The sequence below is a fragment of the Emydura macquarii genome, unplaced genomic scaffold (genome assembly GCF_026122565.2).
Source record: "Emydura macquarii macquarii isolate MOO-44397 ecotype Brisbane River unplaced genomic scaffold, CSIRO-AGI_Emac_v2 contig_2205, whole genome shotgun sequence".
Classification (NCBI taxonomy): domain Eukaryota; kingdom Metazoa; phylum Chordata; order Testudines; family Chelidae; genus Emydura; species Emydura macquarii.
This window is the reverse complement of record NW_027132342.1, coordinates 14782101-14804372: the sequence shown is the minus strand read 5'-3', so window position 1 is coordinate 14804372 and position 22272 is coordinate 14782101. Positions and strand designations below refer to the sequence as shown.

Here is a 22272-nt window from a genome sequence, read left to right as displayed (position 1 = left end):
GCAAATGGAATCCTTGAGTGTACAAGCAGGGGAATATTGAGTAGTAGTAGGGATGTGGTATTACATTTGTACACAATGGTAGTAAGATCATTACTGGATTATCATGTCCATTTTTAGTGGCTATTCCTTCAAAAGAGTGTTGGGAAATTAGAGAGGGTTCAGAAAAGAGCTACAAGAATTGATTCAAGCTCTGAAAAACATGTTTTACTAAAAAAACCCAAAAACCGCAATACTAAAAAAGCACAATCTATTTAGATTAACAAAGAGAAAGTTAAAAAGTGACTTGATCACAGCCTATTAGTACCTATGTGGAGAGAGAATTTCTGATAGTACGTGGTCTTTAATCCAGCAGACAAAGGCATAACGAGAGCCAACGTTCCGATGCTGAAACTAGACAAATCTGAACTAGAAATAAGGTGCTTTTTTGGAGGTGGGGGGCAGTGCAGGTAAATAACCATTGGAATAATTTACTTAGGGATATGGTGGGTTCTCCATCGTCTTCTGTGATGGTCCCTATGTGCATCCCACACATGTGTACCATGTGCCTGAGCCCAGAAGCTTTTCCAAGCAGCGTCTTTTGACTAGTATGTGCACAGTATCTTCACCTAAGGGGTGGTGCAGGTCAACACCTCTCCAGTTCCTCAACTGTCTCCTCGTCCTAAAGACATCGGGGCTAACCCTTGGCTCACTTCGTGTGCATCTAGCAGCAATTAGGAAATAGTTCCTTCCTCTGGTGGAAGGACGCTATCTGCATGCACCTGACTATAGAACACTTTATGAAAGGCTTGATCAGGAGCTTCCCAACGTTCATCAAACCTGCACTCCAATGGGACCTTAACCTTGTCCTTCCATCCCATGATAATGTGTGCCATGGCCCACCTATCCATGAAAGAAGTGTTCGTAGTGGACTCACAGCCATGATGGCACACCTGCCTTAAGCAATATTCCATAAAGAGAGAGTCATCCTCTGGCTATACCCCAAATTCCTCCCCAAAATTGTGTCCAAATTCCATGTCAATCAATCAGTTCACTTACCTGTACTATTTTTTCCAAAACTTCATGCTTCTCCTGGGGACAAGAAACTGCAATCTCTTGACATCAAACAACACTGTGGCGTTCTACCTGCAGAGAACCAAACCTGTTTAGGAAATCACTGAGACTCTTCGTTGCCATAGCAGAAAGGGCAAGGGACCAAGCCATAGCCCTACAGAGAATTTCTAAACAGGTCTTGGGATGCATGCTAGAATGCTATAAAGTAGCAAACCTTCCCCTTCCTGATGGTGTTTCAGCTCATTCCATGTGAGTCCAAGCTGCCTCCATGGCATCCTTAATGTGTGGATAGATCCTAAAGTTGCAGCTTTGCAACTGTTCTGGAACAAGCCGTCTTGTCTATCCACATGTTTATGGCACACTACGCCCTGACTCAAGTGGCAGCTCTGGATGCAGCAGTAGGAATGGGTGTATTACCAAGCAGCTCTGCTACCAACTTCCTCGCACCTACCTCCATGCTGATCACTGCTTGCAAGTCACCCACATGTGGAATACACATAGGGACCAGTACTCGAGGAGGAGGAGGAGGTTAACTTACTGTAACTGGAGGTGCTTTGAGATGTGTGGTCCCTACCTGTACTCCGCTACCCACCCTCCTTCCCCTCTGCTTCAGACCATATTGCATTGTGGTGAAAGGAGGAACTACAGAAATGTTGACTCGCACCACCCCTTATATCGTCAATTGGGAGCAAAAGGGAAGATACTCCGCCTGTGCGGCTCAACAGACACTGTTTGATGGAAAAAAACTTGCGGACTTAGATGCGAGGTGCACATGCTCACTCATGTGTATGATACAGATAGGGACCAGACTCTCGAAGCACCTCCAATTACAGTGAGTAACTTCCTCTTTTCATGTCTTTAAATCAAGAATGGAAATCTTTCTAAAAGTTATGCTAGGACTCAAATGGAAACTATGGGCTTAATGCAGGAGCCACTTGGTGAAATTCTGTGGCCTGTGTAATGCAGGAGGTCAGAGGAGATGATAGTAGTGGTCCCTTTGGCCTTAAAATATATTAATATCTCTTAAAAAATTTGTGTGCGTTAACAAATTAGTAAATCTGGATATTCTTGTTATCCATATAAATGTCCAGTCCCTTTTCGAATCTTGCTTAGTTTTTGACCCCAGTGACCAAAATTAAAGGTAAATACTAACAGGGGAGGGGAAAAAATACCAAGAGTTTTGGAAGAAATTTAAACCTTCAAACTTCAGGGTTTAAACCATTCTCAGTTTATTTTGGGTTAGGAAAGAGAAAGTTCTCTAGTGACAAGTTATCCCACGACTGCCTTCTGCAGGGTTTCTTGTACCCTTCTCCGAAGCATCCAGTGCTGGCAGTGGTCATTGACAAGATCCTAGACTAGATGGTTAATTCAGTATGGCAGTTCCTATGAACTCCAAAATATTTTTACCAAAAATGCTAACCTGTTCATAAAACAATCACATTCTCTGTCAAGTGTTTACCTTTCATGCAGGAGTGGGGAAAACACTCTTGATGACAGAAAATCTAGCAATTTAAATCACAGGCCCAGAATCCACACTTTTATGGTTGTAGAGTTTGTTTCCTACAAACACCATATGATCCACTTCTCCCGGCTGACGTGTATCATCTTTTCTCTTCATCTCCACATCCAGTGCACTTAGAGACCAATGCAACTCTGTCCACCGGGAATGAATTGCACCTCTCTTGGGATAGAGACACAGCCTTACCAAAAGACTTTACTGGTAGTGAACGCTGCTCCGTTATTTTTAGTAATAGCATACAGCCTATTGGCAAGATATCCTGGCTTTTCTATGTGTATCTTGCAATAGATAGGTGTTTTAATCAGGGTGTCAAGATCTTGGCAGCATTTTACATTCCAGCTGATAACATGAAAAGATTACAGCAAATGTTTCCTACCTCTTTCTAGCTTGTGGGTAAGGCATACTCATGACCCCGTGGAACTCAAAGATGGTGGAGATGATGCTTTTTAAAGTGTGGGTGGCTTGGCAATGAGCTGTCCCGAGGACAAAACAGGAGAAAGTTGTGCAATAGGAAAGCACGTGTTTATAACAAGGGGCTGGGGGGGAGGGGGGGAGGGCTGGGGCATACCCCTTCGTCCTTCCTTGTCCTTCCCCAATTCCCCATCCTCTCGGCAAGCTACGTTGCAACCTGACACTGCCAAATAGTCTACTAAGAGTGGCTCTTTGGGAACCCCAGACCCTGGTTTGACATTTTTGCAGCTTGAAGTTCTGAGAGAAACTAATAGTGGCTAATAAAGCCAAAAAGAGCATCACCCATCTAAGCCCTTCCAGTTGCTCCTCTCTGCTGTGGAATGTGTCGTTACTATCAGGGATGATCCCCACTGCACCTTTCAATTCTTGGACCTTGGACCAATCACTTAACCTTTTTAGCTCATTATCTCTGCTTGTGAAAGCAATGCATTGTGGGTATTTTTGGTTTTTTCTTTTTAATTATATTTCTCTGTGTTTACTTTGATCAGAATTGATTGACTTGTTTTCCAGAGGTGTTGCATTGGTTCTTTAAGATGCTGAATAATAATACTTTGCATGCTTGTGTGATCAGCCAAATCTTATCGCATGTCTAATGTGCAGGGTAAAAACAGGTGATGTATGGATAACAGAAACAAAATCATGGAGCCCTGTAAAACTCAACATACAGAATTATACACAGCTTTCTCCAATGTGCTTCTGACTTAGGTGGATTCCAGCCCTTGTGGGACTGCTTCTAAAGGGCTTCTTTAGTTCCTGTGAAACCCACTTCATTAAGCCAGTTTTTCCATGTGTTTAGGAAGTAACTAAAATAATTCCAGGATAATAACCAGAGTGGAGGCTTCTAAACCCAGGTTTCTCTTCTTCAGGGCATCAGGTCTTTGAGTCTATTTTTATTATACAATATGAAGGCTGTTTACCCCCCACCCTATGCATACTATCCCCTCCCCCGCCCCCGCATGCCATGGAGGATGACATGGGGCCGCATGGGTACGTGCTGTCACACATTCTCTTGCTGATTCGCTCTTGCCCGAAAGCCAAGGTTGTGGATTCATACATCACCTGCCTGTGTAAAACGCATGTGCATGCTGCCGTCCTCAATAACCGGAATGTGTTTTCTGTTCTTTTTGTTTTTGTTTTTTGTTTTTTGTTTTTGTGTGGATTTTCTGCAGTGTGGTTTACCAGGACGGATTTTACGGTGCTGACCTCTATGTAAGTACACACACCGGAGCCTTCTCATCCCCAACCCTCGACAAGCCAGCCTTTTTTTGTTGTTGTTTGTTCATTTGGTTGGTTTGATTTATTTTTTTTTAAATATCATTTACTTTGATTTTCTTCTTCCTTGTGGATATATATATTATATATTTAAGAATGCAAGCATGCTTCTCTGTCACTGCGCTTGCCCCTGGGTGCAAGACCTAAGCCTATGGGTTTCCTGATCATTGCCAGGGTCAATTTACTGGGTGTCCTTTCCCCACATGCACATTGCTACTAATCAACCTGAGAGATGATTAGCAAATTAAAATTTCTCTCAATACTTCTTTCATTTGCATAATTTGGATATAAAAATAACAGGACTGGTTTAGCCTCAGACCTTCCCTGTCCTCCTCCCCTCCCCCTTCTTCTCCCCTCTTGGGGCACTTTCAGGCCTGAATTGTGCAGCATGATCTCTGTATTTATAAAAGCTCATATACCATTAGGATGTGGATGTCACCCCTTTGGAGAAGACATGGGGCTGCTTAAAAATGGAGTCTGAGATACTGGAGTGAAAGTTGACATCTCATTTTGCTAGTTGAAATGGTACCTAAACAGAATAAGGGTTATCTTCCTTCTCCCCAAAGGAGCTGTAGAATGCACATACCTCATGATGTTTAGGTAGAAGAGTCAGCAGCCTCCTGCATCCTGGTAAATTTCTCAAGCACCACAAAAGGCGTTTTGCCCTATCGCGTGACTTCACCGGCAAGTGTATCCAGGATTCCTAGAGCACTGATGATTGAACTGATTGTGGGTGCTGTTCCTGGAACCTAGTATTGGGAGGTTCTGATCGGTAGGTGAGGAGAGCAGTTTTCGTTTGGATGGAAAGTTCCATTATAACAATTACAATATCATAGTGTGCTCTTCAGACCAAAGATCTTTAAATTCACTGTCCTCATGTTCACCCTGCTCGGATATCTGGTTCCAGCAAAGCTCTCTCTTAATAGGTGGAGATGTATCTTTGGAGTTACAGAAATGTTGTCTTGTTTGTGGGTATAGTGGCCAGAATAGATGAACTTGGTATCCATACTATTTAGGAGATGGTGCCCCCTAACATCCAGGGGCACCATATAGGTGCATAGCAGTTGGTTCCTGTTGCCATTGGACTTCTCTGGTCTATATGAAGCTTCAGGCCTTGTAAAGACACTTTTCCCAACACAACAGTTGGAAATATTCTATCTAAGCACAGAGTAACTTGGTGTTATGTATATTCTTTGATAGCCTGCAAGTAAACTCTGACACACATGCTCTCACATATGCATGCATGCATGCACACACCATGCTCATGATCTCACACATGCATTTTCTCATTCTCACATGTGCTCTTTCACATATACTCCCCTAGAAATTGAGCTACCTGGTCAAGTGTTCCATTATAAAACTTCTTCAGGGCATAGGAAAAAGTTCTGTTTTTTCCCTGTCACTCTGCCTTACTCTATATAGATCAGTGAGTTTGGTCTTTGACAGTGCAGTGACTGAGCAGGCAAATGGGCAGTTATTCTGTGCTTGGTGTCTTCTCTTGCACAGTCTTGTTGAGAGGGAGATGTTGGCTGGGGTTTATCCCCTGATTCTTTTCATGAAGTTCCTTCAGATCTTTAGCTTGCACCTTTGATGCATAGAAGAGGCGCATTTAACATCTTAATGTCTGACAGCAGCTTTAATAGTACAGAGACTCCCCACACCCACCTCATATTACACTCCAATTTCAGCATTTTATGTGTCTAAGTGCTAAAAAGGGACTAGAACCCTCAGATAAAACCATTTATCAGGTATCGTGTTATAATAGTTCAGGTCCCACTAATGGGGAAAACAGGACTGTGTTATAGGGCATCTCTGAAGGTAGGTTGGCCAGGTTTATCCCTTTATATTTTTATTGCTAGAGTTTTCTACTAGAGTTGAGAGAGAGAGCTGTATCTTTGCCCTAACTTCTAAGTTACCCCACTTTCCACTTTGGATTGGCACAAATTGAATGGGCGCTGGCGCTTCATAGCCTACTAGATTGTATTCGTTTAGTTGCTGCATAAGGGCTGTCCTAAGTTATAGGGTGAAGGAAAAGGGTTATTCAGCCACTGATTGCTGATCTGGAAAGAGGGTTCCCTCGCTGTTGGGGTGGGGGAAGTTATGGTGAAGAGCTCTCACACCTGCTGAACAGGTAGGGATGGGCTGAGGAAAAGCGGTGGGGAGAAGGACCTCCAGCTGGCAGAATCAGGCGAGTAGGGGGAGAAGAGGGCTGTTCCAGGCTTTGGCTGCTCTTCCTTCACAGGTATCATATGCTTTGATTTGGTCTTCCTCTTCCTCCTCCCCTCCTCTTCTTTCCTGGGGCAACCATCCTGCTAGGCACTTTCTTCTATTAAAAGAGCTGTTCTGTCTCTTGGTGAACTGATTCCTCACTGCCAAAATACCTGAATTTACAAAGTAACCTGCCCCAGGGTATGGAGGGTGTTGGGTGATAACATTTCCGTTTTGGCCATTAGGGAAGAGAGTGCTTCTCCTGGTGTCAGTGTGGGATAACAAACCACCCATAAAGACCACTCCCCATCTATGAAAAGCGTGCTTGCATCCACTGGAAAGAAAAGGCTGGTGAGCCCCTCTGTGGGCTGTGTTTGTATGATTGTTTCTTTCCACAGCTGTGTTTTTTGAACTGCTCTTCCTGTGTTCTGTTATAGAATAGTCTTACAGGAACCAATCATTAGCGCTAAAATACCTCAGGTAGGAGTGCCAGTGTGACCTGCCAACCAATCAGATTGTGGATTGCAGTGGAAAAAAACTGAATTATACTAACCATTCCAGCGCCACATTAGAGATGGGAACAGAGGCTTTTTTTGTTTGTTTGTTTTTTTTAAGGACAGTGCAGACTCGTGAGCGTGTGGTCAAAGCCCCTGCTACCTCAGGGCTGCACATATTCAGCTTTCACACCAAGTGGCTTTTCATTCCAAAAATTAAGTGGCAGGGTTAACAAGGTCATGCTTGTCCCATTACTATGTCGGTGCACCTGGTGCAATGAATGCTGTTGTCCTGTCACCTCTTTCAGTTCACTCCCACCAATCCACAGTGCTTACCTAATACCAAAATCCTAGAAATCAATTCCAGCCCCTTCTGCTTTTTCACCTTCTATTATAAGGGTATTGGGAAGTGGAGAAAAGACGTGCTAGGCCTAGAAAACAGAGATCCTAAAATTGAGCTTGCAGCCCTGAAATTGATAGGGTGGCGAGCATATGGACACACTCATCAGCATGGACTGTCCTTTTCTCCACAGTTCTGGAAATACCTCTGACACCTAGAAGGTGGTATGCAGGTGCTTCCTAGTACAGTGCCTCAGCAACATGCTTCTCTGCTCACTCCTTTGTGTCCTCTGCCACTGCAGAGAAAGGGCAACTGCTAATATGCCTGGATAATATGACACTGAAAGAGGAGAGAGGGGAAGCTCGTTGCATGGTGTAGTTGGATTTCCTTATGATCTGTTTGGTTTATGATTAACCCCTATGGCTCTTACATGTGGAAGAGAGAGGGCGGGTTTTTTTTGTGCTGAAGAGCAGTGTAGGTAACTGAAAACACTTGCTATCTGCCTTTAGAATCTTCAGTAGCCAGTTGAAATGTTGCTTCAGTTCAAACAGCAGCTTCATACTTACATCAGTTGTCAAATAATTTTCAGGTGCTCACTGCAACAAACTAATATTGAAAAAATCCACATTTTAATTTTGGCCGAGGAGCCCAAAGGGGATGTTTGCTGCTGGGCCATGACTGGTATCTGCTTATCTTGGTCCTCTGGCCCTCAAAAAAGCAGTTTGAATTCAGGAGACTTTTGCCACAGACCTAGGAAAATCCAATCAGATTGACAAATGAGGAAGATGGAATCAGCCTGTAGGGCCCTCCACATATCCACATGAGAGAAGAGGTTCATTAAAGACAACTTCTCTCAGCACTTGAGACATACTGAGATAAAAGAACTCAAATGAAGCTGATCTCCACTTTGTGGCGGCACTGCTTAGAATGTCCTCATCTATCTTCACTTATCTCCCTCAACCCAACCAAAATACTGTGCGCTATAAAGACTCATACCTGCTGTAGAAGGGCCTTCTCTTTGCAATTGATTGCACACTAAATACATACAGCCCTTCTTCTTGCCTCTCTTCCCTTCTTCTGGCAGTGCTTTGTTGCTGCCTTGCTGGTAGGAAGGTGTCTGACATCAGATGCTCACAAAAAGTCAGATCCATTCATTTGTTTTGACATAGAATTTGGAGGATAAAAAAAAAGTCTAAATAGGTTGGAGGAGATTGCACAACTGCCTTGGGTATTCAGGGACTATGCAATCAAAGGGTATGCTCCATTAAGATCCCACTGCAGCACTCGAGAAGAATGGAGTAGCTACTCTGGGTCTGTCTTTTTCATTTGGTGACATGAACACTCAAATTCAGTGAAAATAATCCTGTAGTGATGCAATTTAAATAAGCTACAATATCTGATGAGATTGGCATCAGAAATCACTCAGTGTATGCCCCTGTGAGTGGGCTAATGGTTTAGCTTTTTACTTCAGGCAAAGTTGTGTGTGGGCAGGAATAGCAGGATGGAGACATTGTAGGTGCATTGGACAAGCTGTGTGGGATCTGAGATGCATTGATGGAGCTATGTATGAGTTTTGATTTTTGGAAAAGCAGGGACTGCTGCTGAGTAAGGAAACTCACACAAAGCTTCCCCTTGCTTTTCACAAGTCCTAAAACTCACCAAAAATTATTAAGGAATGAAAATGAGTGAGAAATGGGACCTTTTATTTTTCCCCTGTTTTGGTGTATTCGAACCCTGTTAGGTCATGCTAGAGATATCTAGGTGTCCGAATCCCCTGAAGCTGTCCATGCTCATTGTTCCTTAGTCAGGAACGTGCCATAGCTACGTTAGTCCCCGTTTTTTGTCTTATTTATTGTACACACAAATAGAATTTGCAAACAGGTCTGATTGTGTGTGTATCGATACATACATCCTGTAATATTTTTTTAAATTAACAGTAGCTCCAGTTTTGCATCAGTGCGTGGTTAAAACCAATACACGTGTCAGCTGTTTCTTAACTTCATTTCTCCAATGAATTATTTCTCCTGTTTTTTGTTTGTTGTGCAGTCGGCTGAAGAAATGTTAACATCTCGCTCTAAATCTCTCAGTGGAGTCTCTGTTCCCTTCTCTGATATAACAGATGGGTTATTGCTTGTTATAATTATTAACATTGTGGTGTGGGACCGGGTTAGGGTGGGAGTCATTTTTATTTTGGGGCGGGATGCGGGAATTGTTAAGGTTTGGAATGTTAACTCCAGTGGTGACTGACTGTTTCCGTAATAGCAGGTCGTTGTGGCTGCACGCTCTAGTAATTGAGGCTGTGTACTTCACCGAGCTTGTGGTAGAGCCTAGGACGAACCGCTGTCCCAAGAGAATGCTGGGATAGATAGAACTAGCCAATATGAGTCTGAACGTGGTGATTTTGCTGGTTGTTTTAGCTCCAGATGTCAGCATGCTTAGTTTTTAATTTGATTAATAGATGTTACACCATTACCTTTCCCACACCTGATTCCAGTCCCTCTGTCCTTTTTCCCGTTATACGACATGTAAGTTAAAAGAGGATAAATGAAAACCTTTTTTGTTTTCAAACTGCATCTTGCTGTTATGTTCACAGTAACCTCCAGTCACATGAAACATGGCTACTGATCTCAAATGTGATTAGTAAATGTGTGGGAGAGTGAGAATCTGGGCACATTCTGATGCAGGCTGCCCTGCATGTGATGCTAACAGGTGTGGAACTGGGTAAATTTTGCATCTGTCTGAACATCAGACGTACCAAGAATTCAGGAGTCTCATTGACTAAGAGAGTACAGTGGTGGCATCAACTGGAAGTTTTGCTTGCATTTGCTGTGGAAGGTTAATATGGATGAACTGGGTCTCACTGTACTCCGTGCACCCTCTCCCTTTCATGTTTGGGGATTAGCAATAAAATGTAAAAACCCAGCAAATTGAAGTGGAGGGACTTAAACACAGCCAGCTAAGAGTGGGAGTGTAAAAGCAGTGACATCACACCATTATAAAAAGATGTGATGTTTAATGGGTGAAAATTTGAAATGTGCTGTATCCCCATTAACAGGAAGATCCTAACTTACCTATCCACATTATATCTTCAGTTCCTGCAGAGAAAGAAAGTATCTGCAACTTTGTCTTCCATTCAGCACTACACCCTTCATTCCGAGTAGCTCCCCTAAGACACTGAAAACAAAATAAAAGCCATTGCCTCTTTTTAAAAAGAAACTTTGAGACAAACCTCACAAGGAAAAACTAAACATGTATTTTCCCTCAGATTGAGTATGAGCTTGAGTTTTTGCTTTTGCCCTCCTCTGGCCAAAAGGTTTGTAGGTTAGTGAGTGCAAAGTTGTTTTTAACCCAGTCTAGAGATGAAGGACATAAGGCAAGCTTCTGGTCCTGCACAACTTCATAAATGTTGAAAAACAGTCTCGGGGGTTTTCTGGCTTTCGTAATGGCTCCCTGTGATTCAGAATCAGATAGCACAAACTGGATTCACTGGCCATATTGTCCCTCATACAGTTAACAAAAGCAATGTTCAAAGTTATACGGTAAATGTAAATCAAATCCTCATTTCACCAAGCTCGTTATCCTAGTTTCTGATACTAGAAACTTCTTGAGATGGACCTTTGTCTCCATTCTAAGCGGGAATATACCTTTCAGTCCATAGGTTATCTTTAATTGCCATATGAAAGATATAGAAAGCCACTTGCCTGTCTACTCAGGTGTGTTTCAGCCCAGAGAAGGGGGGAAAAGGAAGGAACTGCCTGTCTGCTCGCTTTTCAGGAATTCCATGCGAAGAACCACAAGTCCTCCTTTGGCTCAGGTTTTAGGATGAGTTTTGCCAATTCCCTGGGAGCCGCAACTAACTTTGAAGAATCTCCTGTGATCTGTAGCATCTCAACATCTTTGAAAAGGCTTCTGTTTATTCTCAGAGCAACTGTAGCCTGGACAACAGCAACAACACAAGTTTCCCTGACATATGTCCCTATGTCCCTCAGCATGTCTTATTTTGAGGGGCCAACCCAAAGTGATGAATGGCTAGTTAAGTCTCTATAAACATTTAATCCTTGCTGCCTCTGCTGAGAATGCCAGTTAGTTGCACGTAGTTCAGTTTCTGGGAGTTTTGCTAACTGGTAATTCTTTTGTACATCTGAACCAGGTGAATATCTAAACTTCTTGTCCCTCCCCCAATAAAGAAAGAAAAGCAGGAGTTTCCTTGCATGATTTTCTTTATAAAGTGCATCCTTCTGGAATAGAGAACACCTTGTTACACTCCTTTGCCCTCAGTCCACACCTCTTTTCTTAGACTACTTCCCCCAACTTTAGCAGAAGGTTGTATAGGGGATACACGCCTAAATTTAGCTCCTTTCTGTCCTGGTTTTCCCTTCTCAGCACCAGCTGTAATTTCCCACACAGATGACCATATGAGATTTTCTTCAGTCTGTGCCTTTCAGTAAGCTGCCTACTGAGGCTTTGATTCAGGGCTCTCTCCAACCCTTCTGAGGGGTAGAACATATATGAGTTTGAGGGTGACTCTGTTGTGATGGATGTAACATGGGAGCTGATGCAGTTTGAAACACTTCCTCTCCTTGTGGTGTGGGTGAGTTTTGCTTTCTGTGGGTGGACAGGTATCTGTAAAGTCAGTTCTCTTTTCTCCTGCAGGGTGGATATACAGCCTACAGATATGCACAGCCTGCTACTGCAACAGCAGCCACGGCCGCTGCCGCCGCTGCAGCAGCTTACAGCGATGGGTATGTAAGGAGGAATGGGGCAAACCTGATGTGCTCAGGGTTTCAAGGAGTACTACTACTCCATTTAAATATTCCTCTACTTCATTACTCTCGCTCATGCCCCTTCCCCCCAAAACAAAAAACCTTTAGAGGAAAATGTCCACTTGGTCTATTCCAGGCTTGGGCTCTGGATAGGGTTGGGTCCTCTCTTACCCCTTTGATCCTCTGCCAAAGGAGGCAACATGGTTTTATGGTTAGAGCCAGGTACTGGGAGTCTGGAGATATGGCTTACATTCCCATTTCTTTGCTCTGTGACTGTGGGTCAGTCGCTGAATCACTCTGTGCCTCAGTTTCCCCATCTGTAAAATGATAAAAAATATCATGTAAATTATTTTGAGATCCTTTAATGAGAATTTCCATATAATATCAAGGAATTATTTGGATTATTATTAGAGTAATTTCCATAAAATCTTTTATCTCCCTGTACAATGAAAATTGCATTTCAATTCAAGTGCATGGAAGAGGGACTTTTCAGTCTTATTGTAGCTGGGTGAAATTTTGCAATCAAAACTTTTTTTTTTTTTTTTTTTGGGTAAAAAAAAAAAATGCAGATTTGGTAACACCAAAATGTTTCAGTAATTTGTGTTGGTTTTGACAAATTGTTCTGGCCAGCTCTCCTTCCTTCTCCTCCCAAAAATCTGAAAAAAATCTAAATTTTTTTTTGACAGTTTCAAGCTGAAATGTTTCAATTTAGGGGTCAAAGCAACTTTTTGTTTTGAAATTTCCTTCAGTTTTAAAATTGCAAAACCTTTAAAGAAAAACACTTAAAATCAAAACAAAATGCTTCATGCGGACACGAAAAATATTTTTTTTCAGTTTTTTTTGGAATCGCCAGCAAATTGAAAAATCCCTCATTCATCCAGCTCTAAAGCTTGTACTCCTGTCTTGGTATTCTGGACAGTTCATCTCTCCTTTCCATTTAGCTGCTGTAATCATGGCAGCTGCCTTAATACCAGTAGTTGCCCTCCTCCAAAATTGCATTATTAGAAGTAAGGGGGGCGCACTACATGTGATGCTCGCTGCCCCCACCACACTCCTGCTAGTTGAGAATATGGCTTTTGCATCCTCCTCCTTCGCCCACCCCATCTTGCACAACATATGCCAGTATCCATAGATTCTCCCTGGAATGGGGCTGCATCAGGGGTGTGGTAGATGAGCATAACACCCCTCCTACTTCCTCTGGTCAAACAGCAATATCTAAATCTCTGTGTGGAGTGACCATTTGTTCTTTTTCCCCTTTCCTCAGTTATGGCAGGGTGTACACAGCAGACCCATATCACGCCCTTGCCCCTGCCGCTAGCTACGGAGTTGGCGCTGTGGTAAGTATGATTTTCTTTCTATCCTCTTACCATTTCTCTCATTCCTACTGTGGAGAATAGTTGACCAAGGCCCAAGAGCAACTAAGAGTTCCCATCCTCTTGCCTCTTTAAGTCAAGAGGCCTCTAGCTGCAAGGAAGCTCTTTGGTTAGTCCATGTCCCTTTGTCTGTGTGTTGCTTTACAAGATCTGTTACTGCAGTTGGAGATGAGCCCTGTCTCATTGTTCTGGTGCTTGGCAGAGGGATGGGAAGGGCAATAGGGTGATAGCTGACAGTGTGGCTTTATTAGTATTATTTTATTATTTACTCTTTGTATGGCCATACCACCCGAGAGCCCTAGCCGTGGACCAGGATCCCATTGTGCTTCGTGTTATACAAACACAGAACTATAAGATGGTCCCTGCCCTGAAGAGCTTACAGTCTAACTAGACAAGACAGAAACAGGGTGGGGGAAGGAATCTCCTACACAAGCAGAGTGAACAATGTGTTGGCGGCAAATAGCATGTTAGTGCCATGACCTTTTTCCTTATTTTGGTGGGTGCTGTTAGGATGGGATGATTAAAAGGGAGGGCAAGGGGATCATTGAAGGGAAGGGGAGAAGAGGATCAGAAGGGTGATGCTGAGGTAGAGAGACCTTTGAGGGAGGGGGAAGGGTTGGCGCAAACAGCCAATCAGCCCAGGGCAGGAAAAGTCCACTCAAACCTGTAGAAAGTTCTCTAAGGATATATCTACAATGCGGTGAAAAACCCAGGTCAGCTGACTTGGGCTGTGGGGCTATAAAATTGCATTGTAGTTGTTCGGGCTGGAAACCTGGGCTCTGAGGACCTTCACCTCCACCCGAACATCTGTGCTGCAGTTTTATAGCCCCATAGCCCAAATCCTGTGAGGCAAAGTCAGCTGACCTGGGCCAGCCCACGGGTCTTTTATTGCAATGTAGACATAACCATGAGGCCCAAAGGTGTCTCTGCTTTGGCTGTTTCTGCCCTTAACCAGCTGGAGTCTCTGTCTGGCTGCTCTGTAGCTTTCTCCCAGGCCCACATGAGAGCAAAGGCAGGAGACACCACCTGGGTCCTGGTGCCCCCAGAGAGTGCACGGGGTCTCCCTCGCACAGCTCTGAGGGCAGAAGTGGCCCCAGCTGGGGCCCATTTTACACCCCTGCCCCACTTTGGCTGCTTCTGTCTTCTACTGGCTGGAGTCTCTGGAAACCGTTGTGGCAAAGCATGAGGCATCCTCTTGCCACCTCTTCCCTTCACTTTAAAGACTGTATTGCTGTCATAGAACACTCATTCTTGGGGGGGGGATGGAATAAAGTCTTGTCTCTCATGGGCCTCCGAGAGCTGCCAGTGGAGTTGTTATTCCTGGTTCCCCTTGGCACTAGAATGAGGTTGCAGAGGAGCAAAACAGCGATTGGCAGTGTGCAACGTGTCAGTCATGATACAATGGAAGTCAGTAAATACTTAGGCCCTCGGTGCTACCTGTGCACCCATTGCCTTCAGTAGGTTTTACACAGGTGTCGCTGCATGGGACTTAATATACCGTTTGTACAAGACGGAATGGATTCCAGTTCCGTGTCTCAGCTCTGCAGGGCTCAGAGGAATAAAAAATAGCAAAAACTTTTGTTACCAAAGTCAGATCTGACTCTGATACACGCACACACAGCAGGTTAGCTGAGGTAGGAGAAGCCATTTTTCTGCTCCTGCATTGCTCTGTAAAGCAAAGCAGAACTATATAGGATAGATGGGAGGTGTACAATCAAGGACTCTTCATAGGGGACATAGCTAGATGCCTTGCTTGTCTCCCCTTTATCCTTAGTGCTTTTTGCATTCCTAAATCCCAAGTTCTGTATGTTTAAGGACTCTGAATGGGAAGAAAACCCTACAGAAAGGAGCCTGGGGGCCTTGGAGCATTGGAAGCAATGCAGATCAATACTGGGGTGCATTGGTGTGTGGGACCCCTGGGATTAGAACAGCAAGGGATGTTCCAGGTCAGGAGTGAGATGCTGGGGAAGAGCTGTGGTGGGGGACATGACTGGAAAGGCTCAGTTTAGACCAGGTCAGGAATGAGGTTTGTGGGCATCTGAGGTGAGTGGAGCAGCTTACACAGAACTCACCCTCCTCATGTCTGCTTCCAGTCAATACTGTCTCTCTGCTGTAATAAGCAATGAAATTCAAGCGGGTTCATCCAAAAAGTGATCAACGCCCAGACACACTCTCCAGTCCCTTTTGAGGGCTGTTTGTCATTGCTTTGAATGTTTCTCTCTCCTAGCTCTTCACCACCTTTTTCTTTTCTCCTTTAACTTCTGCAGGCAAGTTTATACCGAGGTGGCTACAGCCGATTCGCCCCCTACTGAAGTGACGTGAGCCCCCTGCAAGTGGGACAGCCCCCCGAGTTCATGAGGCCTGGCTATTGCAATATTTACTAGTAGAGGAACTCTATAGCAAGATGAGGAGGAAAAACAAAAAAAAAAACAAAAGAGAAAATACTTTTTTATACCTCACTATGTTCTTTGAATATGTATTTTTCCTTTAAATTTCTGCCTTTAATTCTTTTGTTCCAAAGATTGTGCTTTTTTTGTTTTGTTTTTGTATTTTGTTTTTTAACTGTGGTAAAAAAAAAAAAATGCATTTCCGTGCCTGCATGTTGGTACATAGCTTATCCTACCAACCATGGAAGAGGCAATTAATGATAAGGAAAGATGTTAGGAACCAATATCATGCAACTAATCGCAGATGAAGTTACTTACCTGGGTTTGGTGCTTGGCACCTATGAGACAGGAGGACTTGAGGGAGAGCCTCTTCTTGCTGAGTTTCTGCCCTTCGAAGGGCCAGGTAGATTGGCTGTGGTTTGTATTTGAAAAGAGGGGAGATGCAGAGACTTCCAATATTTTATCACCATCTGACATGCACACACTTGGAACAGTTTCGGCAGTGTCAGGACTGTAGAGTTGGCAAGAGAAGATTCCCCAAACTTGCCCAAAGACTTTGGCTATTAACTGCGATGGGGACGACACTTTGAAATGAATTCCTGATCTCTCTTGAGTTGATTGTTGTCCAGTATGGGGATGTAATTGTGTGTCCTTCCCCTGCCCTTTGCTTTCTAAAGTCTTTCTCCCTTATTGCCACTCTCCTTCCCTTCTTTCCTTGAGGATTGGCTGGTGTGATGCTGCAAACGTGGGCCAGGAACTGCAGAGCTTGAGGCAATAATTGAGAGTGCTTGTGACTCGGACATCAAGGAGTGGTTAGATTTAGGGAGCATGTGCAGCTTTAAGGGGAAGAGATCTGGCTGAAGAACTCTGCAGCAATGCCACGGTGAGCTGCTTTGAAATCCGGCATTCAAGGTCCCTCTTCCTATTCACCATGAGCCACTTAGACACTGCTGCAAATAAATCTTTTAAAATAGTGTGCATGACGAAAAATGAGTCATGGATCAGCTGCAGAGGGACAAGGGAGTGTGTGTGAAGAGAAGAGTGTGTTTTGTTTCAAAACATTATTCCTGAAGTGATTTTGTATAGCTCAGGTGACGGGGGGAGGAGGGTAGGCAGAAGCAGTTTGTACAAGCTCTGAAGTCATAGGACCTTCCCATTTCCTAGATCTGTTTGAGGCCCTTAAATATTTAATCTAGAACAGTGGCCATTCGCCCAGCCTCTCGGCATCCTCCAAAGAGCACCTGGACTGCTCAGTCCACATTTACACTACAGACTGTAAGATTCTAAAGTAGAGAGACTATTTAGAAGGGTTCTATGGCTCTCAAGGCCATCCCCCTTCTGCTCTTGTAACTAGAGTGATTCTTCTATTTTAAAAAGCAGGCATTTTATAGGTTGCTGCAAGGAGCAGCACTGTGGCAGGGAGTCATTGCTGTCAGCATCTGAGCTTGATTTTAGAGCTCAGAGGAATGGTCTCCCCTCCCGTCATTAGCTATTGTGATGCTCCCAGCAACTCTTGCAATCAAAGGCAGATTCTCTGAAGCTTTATGTAAACCTAAACATTAGAGAAACAGAGCGAGAAGCACAATTCCATTTGGCTCCCTTGTCTAGCTGAATTGGTACTGGGGTGACTTTTCACCCCTAGAATGGCTGTATGGGGTGCAGATTTGTAGCTAGAGCCTTTCAAGTCCTGCCACCCTACACTTGCTTCTCTGTTTACAGTTGATATCAGACTAGGAAACCAGATGCATTGAACTGTAAGCATTGTAAGTGAGCAGGGCTGTCTGGGAGGTGCACTGACCCAGCCATGCGCAACACACATCTTTGCTCTTCCCTGCAGCGTACATGCCCTCCCTGGTCCTGGCAGGGAGGCGGTGCCTGAAATGGGAAGGATCGGGGAGACATTAATTAAGCTAGAGACCCTGAAGCTAGTGATTCTATGGAAGAGTAGCTAGAACAAGGGGACACCAAACTGCCAGCCTGTTGGTCACTTTTTTTGGTTTTGTTGTGTTTTTTTTTTTTCAAGCCAAAGTTTGGTTTGTTGCAGTTATGACAATTTTTGTTGTTTGTATATAAATATTTTAGTTAGTCTGAAAACGGGGTGGGGGGAGCGGGGTGTTGGGGCTTTCACAAAATCAAGGAAATGAGCGGGACAGTGGGATTTTTGGCTTTTACTGGTAAAGGGCGGGGGGGAAATGTCTCATAGAACTTTGTGTCATATTGAAGGGAAGCCAATTTCCATCATGTGGCAGATAGGGGTAAGGGACTCCTTTCTGGAGCTGAGACACAGCAAAAGCCTCAAATGGAGTTGATCATACTCACATCTAGGGTGGGGGGGTGCAAACAGGATGTGGCTTCCCTTACTCTCTAGAAGGAGAAATTGCTGATGCCGTGGGGCCACAGAGGGAGAGGGTGAGTGGATGCAGCTTGTGTAGCTCTGCAGTGGCAGCAGCTTGAGTTTTGGCCCCTTTCACGTGTCTCAGTTCAGCTGGTTCTGACTGAAGCTTCTGGAAGGTCCAGCTCCACTTTCTCAAGTGCCCTTCTGCACCATGGCAGCACAGCATGTGGCTGGTTGCCCTCTTGGCCTGTAGGAAAGGCTGAACACATTTCTGCTTTTAAGCAGAGTCTATGTTTGGCAGCTATAACCCAGCTTAGTGTTGAGAATCTGGGATCTCATCACATAAGTGCCTGGGTTTTGCAGAGAGTGGGTCACTTAATGCATTAGCACCTCCTATCACTAACTTCAGATCCACAAAGGCCGGGCCCCTGATACGTCAGTGTCTGGGCTGCCCTGTTCGTATTAATCGCTACTCTGGGCCCCCTCCGTGTGTTGACCTCTGGGTTTCCATAATGCCTGTACTCAGTGGTGACCAGGCTTGGGGGAAGGTGAGCCGTTTGCCCTGCTGACTTCAGGAGTTGGTTCTGTATTTCTAGACATTTCCCATCCATACAAGTGACACTTTCCAAAACCGAGGCCTCCCAGACGACTTCTACCACAGCTGAATTTTTGCAACAGGGTTGCTCCTGTGAATTCTGTGCCGTGGCAAGCGAGAGCCTTTTATCCATCCCTCCTGGCAAACACGACTCTGATTCCATAGGTGACATTTAATGAACTGGTTCATGATACGAAGGGCCAGTTTCCATTCAGATTGGCCAAGCTTTGGCTGTATCAATCTTTAAAGTATCCATTGTCCCAAAGACTGAGGAAGGCCTATTATCTCCCTATGCAGAATTAATTATAGTCAGGCTTTTTATAAGGATGAGGGGAATATAGGGGTAGAACTGGGACAGGGTTTATTCACTGAGAATATCTAGTACTTTTGCCCTGTAATGGTCAATGTTCAAGATTTTCTCTCAAACAGGACTTGGCTCAGGTCCTTAGGTCTGTCTAGCCACAATATTTGTACCAGTATAACTAGTTTGGTTAGAGGGCTGATTTTAATGGTATAGTTACACTGGTACAATCCCTAATGCAAGTGTTGTTATACTGGTATAAAGGTGCCTTATACCAGTATAGCTCATTCCCCTTACCTCATGGGGAATAAGCTATCATCACTGTAAGGCGTATATATATATATATAACTGTGTCCACACTAGGGGTGTTGTATGAGTTTAACTGCACAGTCATAGATAAAGCAGTACATCTTTTGTGTGTAGACAAGCCATTAGTGTACCAATTACCAACCTCTTATAACTAGCCATTTGCAGGGCAGACAGTCATGGGGGTCCTGCCTTAATCAGAGTTCAACCATGTTAGCTAAAACCATGCTTTTAAATGTTTAGCTAGCCCCGTGCTGTGGCGGTAGTAGTGTGGTCCAGTGGGCTGGCGCACTAGGCTGGGAGTGAAAGATCAGGGTTCTAGTCTAGGTTCTGCCAATCACTCTGCAATGTGACCTTGGGGCAGTCAACAAAGGCCTCCTTGTGCTTCAGTTTTCTGCACCCACAAAGAGGGGATAGTGATACCTTATCCTCCTTTGTGAAGCACTTTGACACCTATGGATGAAAAGTCCTGTAAGAGATCTCAAGAGTGTCTCAAATCCCAGTATAGGTAGGGCTTAAGTGTGGTATAAACTGGTTTATTAAAACTATTTCAAAGCCTAGCAGCTTTCAAGTAAAAATCATTCTTAAATGAGGTCCTGGCTATGGTGGTTTTTTGAGCTCTGATACGCAGGCCTCTTAAGAGCTTTGCAAATCTTCATATATCCCCCTTCTACAGCTCCACCATCCCCATTCCCTAAGGAGAAGACAAGTAGAGAATAGGCGTGGGGAGCACTTAGGAATTCAAGAAGGGAAAAAATATTGGCTCTGCGGAACTCTTCTTTTGCTGAGTCCAGCTCCAAAGGGACACCACACAAGCAGCTTGGAAATTAACTTGCTACTTGTGCCCCTCTAGTATGGCACCATCTGAGGAATCCATGCCTTGGCACAGGGGGAAGTGGTTTTTTAAAGAGTGTGTTACTTGTTTGCACTGTTTTAAAATAGGAGAAAAAACAAACTAGTGAACAAGGTGAACATCCAATGTAAACTTCGGTGTGTTTTTATTTTGTCATGCTCTTGAAAATTTCAAACATTTTGTAGTATACACCAGTGAGACTTGATTCTTTGTTGCATAAAACACTATTTTTTGGTGATGTTACTGTCTGAAAAGCTCCTCCCTCCCACCCTAATGATCTCCCCACCCCCCCCAAACTTACTTTTATTTTGTAATGAAATCACCAGTCGACAAGGCATGCAGGAATCTGCTAGCCAGAGTGTGAAATGGGGCCCTTTCCAAGTAGGCTCTGGGTGTCCTTCATGGTGGAGTCCTTCCTGTAGCTTGCAGTATGCAATATAATACCCCTCCCTTCCCCAAAACACACACAGGTTACAAAGCAAACTGAACTAAGACGTCCAATGCCTGAATCGGTTGCCACCACTAACAGTGGAGGCGGATGTCCCAGAAGTGTTGTAACCACCTGCGGTTATTGTCCTACCCACATTTCTGGGAGTAACCGGTGAAAGCTTACACAGAAAGATGACAAATAAGGTGAGAGCCAGTCGGCAAGGACTGGTAGCAAAGTAAGAATACATCAGCCAAAAATCTTGCCTTTAAGGAAATTGCTGATGTATAAAGCCGTCCACATGAGTGTTCATTTGGCTGGCAGTCTACAACGTGCCAGTGATCTAAGGATTGATTCTAAAGCTGGTCAATAAGTCTCTCTTTTGCCAGATTTTTTTTTTTTAGGGGGGAGGGGGCGGATTGGAAGGGTCAGTTTATTGCTTCCCTGAGGAGTGATCTTAAGGGAATCTGGCCTCCCACATAAATAGTCTCCGCTTCAGTCACTTTCTTCTATTTTTCTCTTGACAGTATTTTTTGTGTGTGCGCGCGCGCCTATTGTAGTTTTGGCAGCTCAGTTTGGCTGCGTTCTCAAGTGACGAAGTAATCCTCTTTTACCCCAGGGGATATGATTTGTTCTTCTTTTTATGTTATCAATTCTGCTTGTAAATAGCTGGAGCAAAAAACCTGGGGCTGATCGCAAATGAGAACCAGGGCTATAGAACGATATGGAGCTGGTGGAGAGTTTACTGACCTCACAGGCTAATTGGCCTGAGATTTGGAGCTTTTCAGTGCAAGGCTAAAATTCCACGGAACCTCCAGTGGCAATGACTGAGTCGCCCCTTCATGCAATCTCCCCACCACCTTTCCATTGCCAGGTACTCTTGGGGCATAGGATGCATCAAAATTGGATGCTTTCCTCTTCCCTGGATCATTTCCTAGGACGCCCAAGCCGCTTGTTCAGGGTCCCATTTCTCTGCTGACTCTGGAGAAGCAGTATCTGCATCCCAGGGCTTTGTGACCCTCTCTAACTTCCTGCCCCCCTCATTAAGTATCATATGTATAGTAGCTTTCAGACCATACAGTATTCATTGGGTTACTCCTATTATTATCAAGTAGCTGGAATTGTGAAGGTCGGAGTAGTTAGATCTTTAGCTTTTATTCCTTTTATTTTGTATTACTATCCATGTGTATAAATTATTGATCATGTTGCTGGCTTTTATAAACTCTAAGCAAGGGAGGAGCCCTTCCTCACCCTTTGCAAATGGTAATGAAGCACTGTTTTTAAATAAAAGAGAGAAACACCAGTCTGCTGTGTCCTGAGTGTGTGTTCACTGGTTCCCTGTGAATGTTGCTGATTTTCATGCCCCTTTGCAGAAGAATTTTGCTGTTTTTGCTTTTGAGGGGATTTAAAAAAAAATAGTAAATGTGTAAAGCCCAGGAATGTCAGGCTGAGAATACTGCCAGAATGCAGCAGTGTGTGTCTCAGATCTCTGCTGATGCATCTTAGTCATGACCTACCTACATTGGGCACCCAAAGCTGTCAGTATCTCCCAGTTCTGTTCTACAGACCCCTGCTATC

The 22272-nt window shown here is 44.1% G+C and overlaps 1 protein-coding gene across 1 annotated transcript in view; it reads left to right on the top strand.

Moving 5' to 3' along the window:
- The window catches only part of RBFOX2 (RNA binding fox-1 homolog 2), a 228266-nt gene extending 206269 nt beyond the window's left edge, over window positions 1-21997 (top strand). The window contains 4 exon segments of the mRNA XM_067559410.1: window positions 4210-4249; window positions 12008-12096; window positions 13382-13454; window positions 15758-21997. Of these exon segments, the coding sequence (XP_067415511.1) occupies window positions 4210-4249; window positions 12008-12096; window positions 13382-13454; window positions 15758-15802 (247 nt within the window). The 3' untranslated portion in view covers window positions 15803-21997.
- The last annotated feature ends 275 nt before the right edge of the window (window positions 21998-22272 follow it).